Raw genomic sequence first — 13,171 nt, 5'->3', positions numbered from 1 at the left:
ATATTGACAATAGAACGCACTTCCATTACAAGAATTTGGCAGTGTCGCAAACAACAAAACAACGACCCACACTAGTCATAACCTATTTTGTGTCTAGTTTCCAGCACTATGCTCCCATCTTACTATCCCTATCTCAGATACACACGGTGGTGGTGGCTGTTTGCACTTCAACGTCAACCCCGCCCTCCCCCTCCCATCCCGACCCTACTTGTCTCCATAACCCCCCAGACAAAAGCCTTGCTGTCCCACTGATTGGCAGATGGGGCAACCAGCTGACATCCCAGGCTGGGCCGTTTCATGTTCCCCGGGCGTCCTAAACGCGCGGGCGCCCTGTCCGTGGGCATCGGGTGGCCGAGGAGGAAGCTCTTTTGAGGGGCCGAGGGGGGAAGCGTGGGGACCCGCTCCTCAGGGCGACCAGGAGGAGAGCAAACAGAGGGGACAGACGGCGATGCCTAATCATGTGTTTCTGAGGGTTAATGTGTTTAAAGTATTTGTACGTGTGTGGGTGTGTGTATCGGTGTGTGTATGTGTGTGGGTGTGTGTATCGGTGTGTGTATGTGTGTGTGTGTGTGTGTGTGTGAGGGTTATAGGTAGAGAGGGGCAAATAACAGCGTTTAGGCCTGGTATCTGTTCTTACACCCAGCCACCGAGAGTGGGGGTTACGTGACTGCATTCTACACTAGCCTTCACATACAATAAACACACATCAAACCTACTACACTAAAGCAAAGCTTGTTGGTTCCATATCATAGAAGATGCTCTCCACTGACCCACAGGAGAAAAGGGGTAGGAGGGCAAGATGCTAATTGGTATATATTGAATTAATCAATACATAAAATAACAGGTATAAATATCCTGATCGCATTGTCTCACTCCCCATGCATAGCTCTTTAAAAAAATAATGTATTTCCTACTCTTTTCACTGGCATCAATTGTCTGTCATCAATGTGTCATTGTCATCAGAGGACTAGTATTGACGAGGTGGCACACTTCTCCCTCTCTGCCTCTCCTTTAATTTAACTTCTTTCCCCCCCTTCTCTTTTTGTATTTTTTTTATATTTCAGTGCCTCAGATGTAGCAGCTCTTTAAAGCGCCCATGGGGGCCCAGAGTCCTCGCTTTTGTCTCCCATTTCCTTCTGAAACAGTTCATTTTAACGCAATCCCGCTCATCCCTTTTCTGAGCTCTCTCTCTTCCTCACTCTGTGTGTCACTCCGAGGTCAGTGCTGCACTTTCTGCTGTGCGTACAGGGAGGGGGGGGGGGTATCTTGTGGTTGTGGTTGTAACCTCGAAATAACAGAAAAGAAGCTGGTTTGTGGTTTGAAATAAAATGTCTACCTTTTTAAATGTGCCTTTGAAAATGTGAGACAAGGCTACATTATGAACAGGTATTACTATAAAATCAATATGTTTACAAACAATTACTCATTATGAAGTGTGATATGAGCACCTAGTTTCTTCTTCTTCTTCTCATAAATATTTGTTTTGTTTAAGTGGCCTTGTGTATCATTTATATCGACATAATAATGAACGACACTGCTGAATGAAACATTGATCAGAATGGGTCTTTATACATAGTTGTATTATTAAACTGCCTCCCAATGTATTCATGCTTACATCAATCCAATGGGTGACTTGTTGACCTTCCGTGGGTTTTATCCTTCTTTTGGTAATGTTGCCTTCTATACTTGAAGGGGGAAGGAAACCTTTCTTATTACAATGCTGCACTAAGAAGAAGAAATGCTCAGAGGTCTTTCCTCCCAGTCTAAGCTTCGTAGGCTAATCATTACTTTTAAGACTCTAGTTATGTCGATAGGAAGCCTGCTCTTTGTTGAAGCTTATCATTCTCCTAAAAAGTCTAATTACTGTAGATCCACCACTTTCTCTTAACACCGTTGATCCTTGTTAGCATCCACCGTGCAGACTAAATGGGCTGCTAACAGGATGCTATGCTAGCAGTAATAATGGAACTTAACTGGAGCAGGACGTATCCTGTTCACTCCTGAATTCTGGATGAGCTACATATGACGACTGGTCACTTTCATTTCTCACAAACACCTCCCTAGCTTCATTCTGATATGGCCGCCTCGACGAGTCCACTTAACGTGAGCTAACGTCGCAAGTCGGATTCTTGCGAAAAAACACCTGCGGGCCAACAGACAGACAGACAAGCAAACACAACAGATGAACCCCACACACACTCAAGTCTGTTGGTTGAGCTCATGCATTGAGAGGTCTGTATGCTGGCTGGCCATTGTGTCGAGTCGGGCCTTTGTCTGTGCAGGCTGAAGCCAGCGATTGCACCTTAGCTACCACAGTTCAAGCGTAAACACTTTTTGTGTGCCACAATATACACTGTTGCCAGTGGACCCCTAAATCCTTGGAACAGCTGAGTCCTAGGGTGTCAAAGATAATGGTGATTTATTTCAATGTGAGGTTCTCATTGCCCCCCCCCCCTAAAAAAAGTTTTCCTCCCCTCCTCCTCCCTCAAACCGATTAAAATTAAGCCGTAAACATGTGAGGCAGGAATTAGCACATTTAGCGAGTCTCCTCTTCCCACATCGCATTTTCGTTCTGGAGCGGCTGACACCCGCAGCCAAACGCGGGTGCAATTTTAATGACTCGCGTCGTTTTTGAAGTCCACAAGAAAAAAGCGGCGCTCGCCGTTTGTGGCAGCGCTAGATATGGCGAGGCCACGGCCGGCCATGATTGGGGGGGAGGGGGGTGGGGGACACACACGCCTCCGACTCGGACTCGGGCTCTCGATAGGATCGGTGTCATTTTCCTCTCCACGATAAGACGCCTCGCTGACAAGACCCGATTAGGAGAGAAAAAAATCATTATTACGAGGCCTTTCATCCGCCGGGGGGGTTTACCGATAAACAGCTTACCCGTGGGTAGATTTACTGAAAGCAAAATGTTAGGCTATACGTTAAGGCATATATGTCGGAAATACAGTTTCGGGCTATATTCCGTCTATATTTCTTAGAATTGATTTCTTTCCTTGAGACAAAAGACAAATACATTTCCCCCTTAAAAAATATTTAATAAAAGGCCTCCTTTCTGCCTAACTGCAAACTCAAGCTGTGAAATATTTTAATCCCATCTCTCAGTGCCATGAATCAAACAATTATCAAATAACATCCTATTCTTTTTGAAACACCACAGCATTCAGATTTTATCAGACTACAAAAAACGAAAGTTATTGAATATGCTATACCTCGAGGAAATCCACTTTAGCAAACTGTCCTTATAAAAGACAAATGAACAAGAACATACTGAAATATTAAAATGACACTGTGCCACAGAATGAATAACCTGAAGCAGAAGTGGAGATAGAGCCTACATTCCTAAGAAAGGGATCTACAATGGGTATATCTCAACGTAGACGCCACAACGTATGTGCAAATGATCTAAATACATTTGTATTAATCAATTCACTACTTCTTGGATAAACATCGCTCTATTATTTGGATGTGACACGCAAAATATTTAGTCTTAATACATTTTGTAAATAGAAAATCTACCCCACCCTAGACCATGTGAAACACTTTGTTAATTTAGCTTTACATTTTTTAGTACAAAAACAATGTACAATGTACCACAGCGCCTCTCCTCTATATAGAGATGTAATATAACTGTACTGATGATAAATATATGAATATGCATATTGGAAGTGTAAATAGTTTCTTGGTGTCTTGACAATGTATTGCTTTGTATTTTTCCGTAATGTCTTTTGCTGTTCTTGTCTCTAACTGTTCTGTGCTCTGTCATGCATTTTTATGTTTGATGTGGACCCCAGGAAGAGTAGCTGCTGCATGTGCAGTAGCTAATGGGGATCCTAATAAAGGGAACTTCCTTCAAACAACGACAAAGAGGACCACGTAAACAACAGCACATTGTAAGCTATTTGAATTGAAATAAACAGATGAACAGATTCATAAACTTACATTTTCACTATTATCAACATTATGAGGATAGAGAATATTAGACTTAAGTATACTATTTTGTGACTGACGAGATTCTCTGATAAATGACAAATGATACCAGTTAGCAGAATATGTCCTTTTATCCTCTTCCCTTATTGTCCTCTTTGCTCGAGACCCAATGTATCTGGATTTGATACAACGACGCTAAATGGTATTGACAGATAGTTTGATTTATTGTTAGATCTTGTCCTCTCTGTTACCAAATAGCACAAAACAGTTATAAATGTGTTGTCTCATAAGAAGAGAACAACAAAAGAAAATTCAAGGTTGAAAGCCAGTTCCTAAACAATATTTCTGGGTATTGCTAAATATAGCTTGTTATGTCATTTGCTAAGTGTTTAGCCAAAAAGGATTTGAAGCGCAAGCATCACTTTGGTGGCTAAACACCAAAAGAATGATAAAGTCTGATCTGAAGACAGAACGGGGAGAAATTAAGAGAGTGAGAAAGAGAAACGGAGAAAGAAAGGACTAAGATGGAGGGGGGGGGAGATCGTGCAAGCCGGGGACAAGCGTGAGCCATGTTACTGAGGCACTCCAGCACCCATGGACTCACAGCAAGTCTCAAAGCCATGCTTTGCTTCAAACGAGCGCCGAGGACTTAAAAAAAAAAAAATGTTTACAAAACATATTTATTTATTTCTCCACCCCATCATGTATCTATTTAGTTATCTGTGTCCCCAACACCCTGTGCTCTGCCGCTGGAGTCATGTTCCATGACGACAATCAATGCTCTCTCCCTCCCTCTCCTCCCCTCGACTTTTAATACCGCTGCAGTTGGAAATCAAACTGCTCTAAAACAAATTGATCTAATCTGTAATACAGTTGTCACATCATCACAGGGTCCCTGCATGGTCCGCCTTGGTGACAACTGCTGGGCTGCTTAGCTTAGCCCACGATGTCTGCCTACTGCTTTGTTGGTCGCTTCAATGATTTATCATAAAAAACGAGGGAGATTGAGAGTGGGAGGGAGAGAGAGAGAGGGGAAGAAAAGGGAGAAAAAGAAAGGCCGGGGCTGTCGATTGAGTCATTGGCACCTTTGATTGACAAGGTCTAATCAGCTTATCTCAGTGCTAATAAAGTTGATGGCCTGCGGTGCTGCTCTCTGCCTGGCACAGAGTGAACTTTGGGCTGCCGAAGGGCCACCAGGGGCCCGGGCCCCGACCCTCTCTGCTTATCTAAACAGGTCTGAAATCAATCCCTAATGACCTGATTTCATTTTCCCCCATCGATCAGAGCACTGACACCGGGGCCGCGAGCCGAGGAGCGATCTCGGCTTCATCGCTGGCCCCTTGAGTTTCTCTTTTATTCGTTTTGCCCACTTTGTGGCTTGTTTCAGTCGCTTTGCTTTGTTTTCGACCGCTGAGCTTTAAAAAGAGGAAAAGGGGGTTGACATTTTGGTGGAGCCAAGATTAGAGGCCTCTGTTTTTTCTAATGATTAATATTCAATACATGTACAATAATATGCCTGTCAAATCATAGATGGGAAAAAAACATTACTTCAAAACACTAACGTGTGCCATCTAACAAACATACACCGACCGGTACAGGCTAAACAAAACAAATTACTCCCAGAAGCATCTTAAGTTGAAACAGAGTGATTGTATTTCTCTTTATTATCTCAAAAAGTATGATTTTAGGTCAATAATCAATTGAGTACATTATGCACGTGTGTATAGTGTTCAGATATACTGTAGGTGTATGCACTTCAAAGGAAGCCAGTATTGTATTAATCGCCCCTCAGCAAACAAAACCAACTCTACCCTCTACCTCTCCAATTGATTCTAATCAAGGGGAGAGAGCACTTCAGTACATCTACAAAATGGAATCTGACATGCCATCCATCTCTAAACATGTCTAATCAGACCCCTCTCACATCTTTACAAAGTCAAATTGTGCCTCAGAATCTGACCTCTTTGATTTGGAGTCAGTCTAGCCTCCTCACATTTTGGGCTTGCAAACACCCTTGATTCAAATGCGTTTAAATTGGCTAACTACATGCCCTCCTCCTGTACTTAGGGCTCTCTTTAAAACAGGCTAGGCCTCCGTCTGCATGTTCATATGCGCGCCTTTTAAGTCTGTGCCCTCCACTAATGAAGTTCTATACTTTATTTATGAGACAAACAGAGGCTGGTTCTTAAGGGTGTGTGTGGTAAATAGCTTGGGATGTCCACAGAGCCTTCTCAATATCCCTCAAAGGGCTTTCAGTGCTCTTGGCAAGCCGGCGCTTTCCAAAATACACTGGAGAGTGTGAAATAGGGAAAAAAAACAGTGCTCAAATAAATTCTCTAAAATGATATTCTGTGAAGACTCACCATTTCAAAGAACTGAGAGGACGTCTTTTTTTATAAAGTGACCTTATGGTACCCTGGCTTTCTTGATTTGTGGTCATTAAGTGGAATGTTATCGATGCCAAAGTAAATGGGGGGGAGCAGTTGGAGCTCCATCTTTTTTTTCTGCTTTTGTTCAGGATCTCTCTCTCTCTTTGAAAGAAAAGAGAAACTGTCTTTAAATATTTTTTCTCCCCATTGGTCAATTACAGTACTTATGGGGCATAATTATATATTGTGTGGATTTGGAGGGTGACTTAGAATTATTGTAAAATAGCTACACTAACTGTTCTTCACTAAGGATGCTTTAATTTTCCATCTTAACGAGAGTTTGTTTTTCGTGTAACAGCGTATTTATGACCAGAGCAAGTCTTTGATTGGACAAACACAACGCACAGATTATTATTGTTTAACCCTTTTAAAACAATATCCATCCCGACATTCAACATTTCAAAGCATATCCTTTATCCATTTTAAGCAATCTTAAAAATTTAGTAATGTTTATGCTTCAGAACGATGAATAAAAGCCCGGTACATACTCGTATCATTACCTCTTTTAGTTTGAAAGTGAGATTAGGCCAAACACATGATTTGAGCACTTGCAACAAAATAAAATCTTTCAAAAATCTTTTGTGAATTCTGTCAACACTAAAATACAATGAAAAACATTCAACAGAATGACTACAAAACCAAAAAGATCCATTAGCTGGATTGCCCCACTGAATTGCATGTCTTCTCGTGGTGCTGTGATTGTCCACCGATGTAAATATGCAGTACAGGTTGTTGAAACGGCATTGGAATGACCACTAGTCAACGTTTGTGTTCTCAGTGCCTTCAGAAAGTATTCACACCCATTGACTTAATCCACATGTTGTTGTGTTACAGCCTGAATTCAAAAATGTATTAAAATTGACACACAATACCCTATAATGACAAAGTGAAAACAAGGTTTACACATTTTTGCTAATTTCTTGAATATTAAAAACAGAAATATCTCATGTACATAAGCATTCACAACCCTAGGTCAACACATGTTAGAATCACCTTTGGCAGGGATTACAGCTCTGCCAAAGGTGACTCTTTTTGAGTAAGTCTCTAAGAGCTTTGCACACCTGGACTGTATAATATTTGCATATTATTACTTGAACAATTCTTCAAGCTGTCAAATTTGTTGTTGACCATCACTACACTGCCATTTTCAAGTCTTGCCATTGATTTTCAAGACGATTTAAGTCAAAACTGCAACTAGGCCACTTAGGAACATTTAATCTCCAGTGTATATTTGGCCTTGTGTTTTTGGTCATTTTCCTGCTGAAAGGTGAATATGTCCCCCAGTGTCTGTTGGAAAGCAGACTGAACCAGGTTTTCCTCTAGGATTATATCTATTCAGTTTATTTTTATCCTAAAGAACTCCTGAGTACTTGTCGATGACAAGCATACCCATAACATGATGCACCCACCATCATGCTTGAAAATATAAAGATATGGTACTAAATATAAAGAGTGGTACTCAGTGATGTGTTGTATTTGCCCCAAACATAACACTTTTTATTCAGGACATTTTCTGCAGTTTTACATCAGTGCTTTGATGCAAACAGGATGCATGTTTTTATTTTGTATTATTGTTACCAATCTACACTACACTTCTTTGCGAGGCATTGGAAAACCTCCCTGGTCTTTGTGGTTCAATCTGTGTTTGAAATGAACTGCACGACCGAGGGAACTTACAGATAATTGCATGTGTGGGGTACAGAGATGACATCGTCATTCAAACATCATGCTATGTAAGCACATTTTTACTCCTGAACTTATTTAGGTTTGCCATAAGAAAGAGTTTGACTCAAGACATTTCCACTTTTCAGTTTTGATTAATTTCTAAAAACATAATTCCACTTTGACATGGTGGAGTACAGTGTGTAGACCAGTGACACAAAATGTCAATTTAATACATGTTTAATTCAGGCTGTAAATACAACAACATTTTGAAAAAGTCGAGGGGTGTGAATACTTTTTGAAGGCACTGCATTTCTCACACGTCTGGGGTCTCAACACATTTGAGTTCTAAGATTGTTTGTTGTCTGTGGTCTGACAGTGTTCCCAACGTGACTCGGCTGTTGCCTCTCAGCGTTGGTTCTCCCTGAGCATTTGTCGTTTCAGCTTGTGCATCTGAGCGGAGGGCCGGAACCGACAGGAGGGTGAGGGGGGGGGATCACAGATTAAACACGAGGTGACAAAGGCTCACACCCCACCAAACCCCAAACAACTCACTGCTGGTGTAGACCTGAGCAGTGAGCAGTGTGTGTGGGACCAGGATAAACAACCATTGTTCTCAGTTAGCCGCACAAACAGGGCAGATGAGGGTTCAGAGGGCGCATGACTAGCCCTTACTGTGGAAAGTAATAGGCCCGGGAGGTAGAGAACACGGGTAGAACACGGACCATTTCTTTAACACCAACCAACACACTAGACAAACCATCAAAAAGAGGCATTCAACTGAAATACGTGACCGAATGGAATCAAAATAGGGTCTGCCACAGAGTTCGACACGGGGAAAACAAGAATAATATAAGTCTCGGAGATCATCAGAGAATCATATGAAACAACATTTTTAAGCAGAGAATGCAGATTGTATTTATGAATTTGTGAGTTCTACTTACTGAACATCAAAAAGGCAGTGGTCTGTGCACCCCTTTCTCGACGTGAATGATTAAATCTGTCGATGTCACACGCGAGCCATTCCTCCATTATAGTGTAAATGAACAAAACTTTTTCAAAACTACCGCGGAAGCCACAGAAAGCCAGTTGATACTTCAAGAATGAGCTTTGATATCTCTCTAAGGAATACACTGTGACTCAATAATGTTGTGACTGTCAGGAGGAGAAAAAACGAATAACTGGTTTAATCTATTTCAAATCCAAATGAGATAATTTCTCCATATTTAAAGATTTAAAAAACAAAACTAACCTTGGTAATGAGGAAAACACATGACTTTCTGTTCGAGATGGCCATGTATTCAGTGATGTTTATTGTGCTTTGTTTGAGTCTCTAAATTAAGAACTAGTGGAGGAAACGCTGATGTTGTTTATTTCAGTAGACCCCTGTCTTTTTGGCGCTATAAAAAACAACACACACACACACACACACACACACACACACACACACACACACACACACACACACACACACACACACACACACACACACACACACACACACACACACACACACACACACACACACACACACACACACACGCAGACGCAGGGGAGAAGAGCGTGTGTTTTCCCAGGAGCCAAACGAGGAGCAGCGGCGCCTGCTCTGTCGCCCGTACACCTCTCTCCCCCTTGCTTGCCTTTGATGTGCTCCTGAAAATGTCACCAGTCGTCAAGGAGTTTTTTCCTCTCTCTCTCTATCCACCTCACGTACGAGCGAGACAATTTGCTGTCGCTCACTCACACCCCCCTCCATCCAAACAGAATGCATACCGGTTTCCACTGCTATCTGGTAACCAGCTTCCAGCCTCCGAGATGACCTTTCCAGCTTCTCTGTGTTGTCCAACAGATGTGCTCTCTAAAACAAATTGGAGAAAAACGAGACAGAAAAATGATGATTGAGAGGGCTGGGAAGTGTTTCAGAGAAACATCTCAACACTGCCATCAAAACACAGACCACCACTACGACCACAACAGCAATGGCCAGTTCCAATATTCTCCATTAACAAACACTTGTAGCAGGTGAAATATCGGTAACATGCATGTTGAGTTGGGGGGGCATATCGCACAGTTGTTACTGCAAAAAGAAATTCTATTCTTATTCAATATTAAAATAATTATCACCAGAAGGTTCTTCTCTTTTTTACATTTTTCCCCCCTCCTCGTCTTGTTCAGTCTACTGCAAGTAATTACTTCACATTTAGCGCGGAGGGCAAAGTTGATGGAGGGAGGAAGAGCTAATTGAGATGTAATAAATTATCATTTGCAGCTTTCAAGTTCAAAAAAAAAAAAAAAAAAAAAAAAAACCTGTCAAGGCGATGGCTCTGGAATTAAGGAGGAAAGCCTCATTAAAGTGGAAATCAAACACATTTACTCTCCTAATGTATTTGGTTATGGAACATAGGAAAGATATTGCTTTCTCGAAATTTCTACTGGTGTGGCAAATGGATGATGACAGACCAAGTAGACCACTTCAGGAGGTGACCATAGGACCATATCATGCCAATCAATTTGGAAGTGTGTTACGTAAAAAGAGCGAGTATTGAAATGCAACATTAGCCTAACATAATTACCGAAGGCTGAGTAAACAGAAAGCACCAAAACAAATAGCAAAATACACAACACACACATCAGCGACATGTACCATGCAATCATATAAACCAGGACCAGTGACAGTTACATCCTAAACAAATGGACACCGAGATATATTGACAATAATGGATTATGGGTACTCTTAAACGGCATGTGCAAACATGACATGTTTAGCAGACCTATACCGGTGCTGACCAGTTAGTATTAGCCACTTACTATACTAGATTATCCTTGTATAGACTAAGATCCGTACAACCACGAGTTCCAGTTCCAGAATAAATCTTCACAACAGCATATCAAGCCTTGTACACAGAGTGCACTGTATGTTGACATACTCAGAGGCATCAACAACTGACAAGGCTGCCCATTGAAACGATGTACAGCTGTTCTAAAAGGGGTATTCAAGGTACTTTGTGTTTCTTAAATAAGCAAGTGATTGATTGGATCGGTGGTGATCGATCAGTGATTGATTGATTGGTGTTTTCTTTATCTAGACACTGGTAGGAGTTGTAATAGAATATTACATTTGGCATCAACAACGTCAGTGAATGAATGACATGGCCAACATCGACCCCGAGCCGTTCTCTTCTGAAAGACAGGTCGTTCCGTTTGATTTCAATCCCTGTTTTGACCGCACCCTTTTCCATTTGAACAAAACGTTCCATACATATTGGCCCCTGTTGAGTAGTGAGTCATAAACAACGCAAAATTTGATTTGCAAATACAGAATGCAACATTTAAATAAAAATCCCAGTCTGTAAATATGCCCGTGTAGTTTCACAAACATATGCCATGATCAAAAAGCATACGAGTCATCGCTAACAAAAAACAAATTATGCTTAGCAAATACATTCGTTGGATTTTAGAAATGGGACAACATTTGTGGCGCCACGGATTACATTTATGACCTGCATTTTATGTACACTGAACAAAAATATAAACGCAACATGTAAAGTGTTGGTCCAATGTTCCATGATTTGAAATAAAAGATCCCAGACATTTTCCATACGCACAAAAGCTGTCTTTCAAATTGTGTACACAAATTTGTTTCTGTCCATGTTAGTGCGCCTTTCTCATTTGCCAAGATAATCCATCTACTTGACAGGTGTGACATATCAAGAAGCTGATTAAACAGCATGATCATTACACAGGTGCACCTCGTGCTGGGGACAATAAAATGCGCAGTTTTGTTGCATAACACAATGCCACAGATGTCTCACGTTTTGAGGGAGTGCAATTAGCATGCTGACTGCAGGAATGTCCACCAGAGATGTCGTCAGATAATTAATTGAATGCTCATTTCTCTACCATAAGCCACCTCCAACGTTGTTTTAGAGAATTTGGCGTCCAACCGGCCTCACAACAGCAGACCACGTGTATGACGTCGTGGTTTGCTGATGTCAACGTTGTGAACACATTGCGCCATGGTGGCGATGGGGTTATGGTATGGGCAGGCAGGCAGACAATGAGGACAATTGCATTTTATCAATGGAAATTTGAATGCAGAGAGATACCGTGATGAGATCCTGAGGCCCATTGTTGTGCCATTCATCAGTCTCCGTCACCTCATGCTTCAGAATGATAATGCATGGCCCCATGTTGCAAGGATCTGTACACAATTTCTGTTAGCTGAAAATGTCCCAGTTCTTCCATGGCCTGCATGGCAGACATGTCACCCATTGAGCACGTTTGGAATGCTGTGGATCGACGTGTACGACAGCTTGTTCCAGTTCCCAACAATATCCAGCAACTTCACACAGCCATTGAAGATAAGTGGGACAACATTCCATAGGCAACAAATCAACAGCCTGATCAACTCTCTGCGAAGGAGACGTGTCACGCTGCATGAGGCAAATGGTGGTCACACCAGACACAGACTGGTTTTCTGATCCACACCCTTACATTTTCTTTGTGACCAACAGATGCATATTTGCATTCCCAGTCATGTGAAATCCATAGATTAGGACTTTATTTATTTCAATTGACAAATGTCCTTAAATGAACTGTAACGCATTTATATTTTTGTTCAGTATATTTACATTTGTGAGTTGCATTTTATGGATCAGTTTGTGCATATTAATGAAACAGCATCAAGATTAGGAGATCTTCAGTTCTCTTAAAAATATCATAAAAACAAATATATCACATACTTACTTTTAGAAATACATCCATTTGGTATCCTAGCTTCCTTTCCTTCTTTTCTTTCCTAATTTCCTTTACTTGATACATTTCCTTCCTTTCCTCTCCTTTGTTTCCTAACTCTCTTTCCTCCCATCTTAGCTTACTTTCCTCATTTCCTGGCTCACTTTCCTTCTCTAGCCTTTTACCATTCTCCCTTTCCCTCGTATTCTATAATTTCCTAGCTTCCCCCATTTCCTTTCCATTGTTTCCTTTCCTAGCCCCATTTATTTTACGCCTTTCATAGATTCCTTTCCTCATTTGCTAGGAAAGGGAGTTAGGAAAAGAGGAAAGGAAATGGTGCTAGGAAAGCTAAGGAGAGGAGGAAAGGAAGGAAAGGGAGAAAGGAAATAGGCTAAGAAAGGAGAACAGGG

General features: G+C 41.4%; 1 protein-coding gene across 9 annotated transcripts in view; it reads right to left on the bottom strand.

The window, feature by feature from the left end:
* Nucleotides 1-13,171, bottom strand: part of LOC118357545 (vesicle transport through interaction with t-SNAREs homolog 1A-like) — a 169,716-nt gene that overhangs the window by 101,787 nt on the left and 54,758 nt on the right. For 8 of the 9 annotated variants that reach the window (XM_035734742.2, XM_052478323.1, XM_052478322.1 and 5 more), the window contains one exon: nt 9,801-9,885. In XM_035734742.2, coding sequence (XP_035590635.1) covers nt 9,801-9,885 — 85 coding nt within the window. Of the gene's footprint in view, nt 1-8,272; nt 8,481-9,800; nt 9,886-13,171 lie in introns of those variants that run through there. The other variant, XM_035734750.2, reaches the window with a different exon arrangement.

This window comes from Oncorhynchus keta, chromosome 24 (assembly GCF_023373465.1).
Source record: "Oncorhynchus keta strain PuntledgeMale-10-30-2019 chromosome 24, Oket_V2, whole genome shotgun sequence".
Lineage (NCBI taxonomy): Eukaryota > Metazoa > Chordata > Actinopteri > Salmoniformes > Salmonidae > Oncorhynchus > Oncorhynchus keta.
Note: the sequence above shows the minus strand (reverse complement) of the source record. Positions and strands in the feature narration are given on the sequence as shown.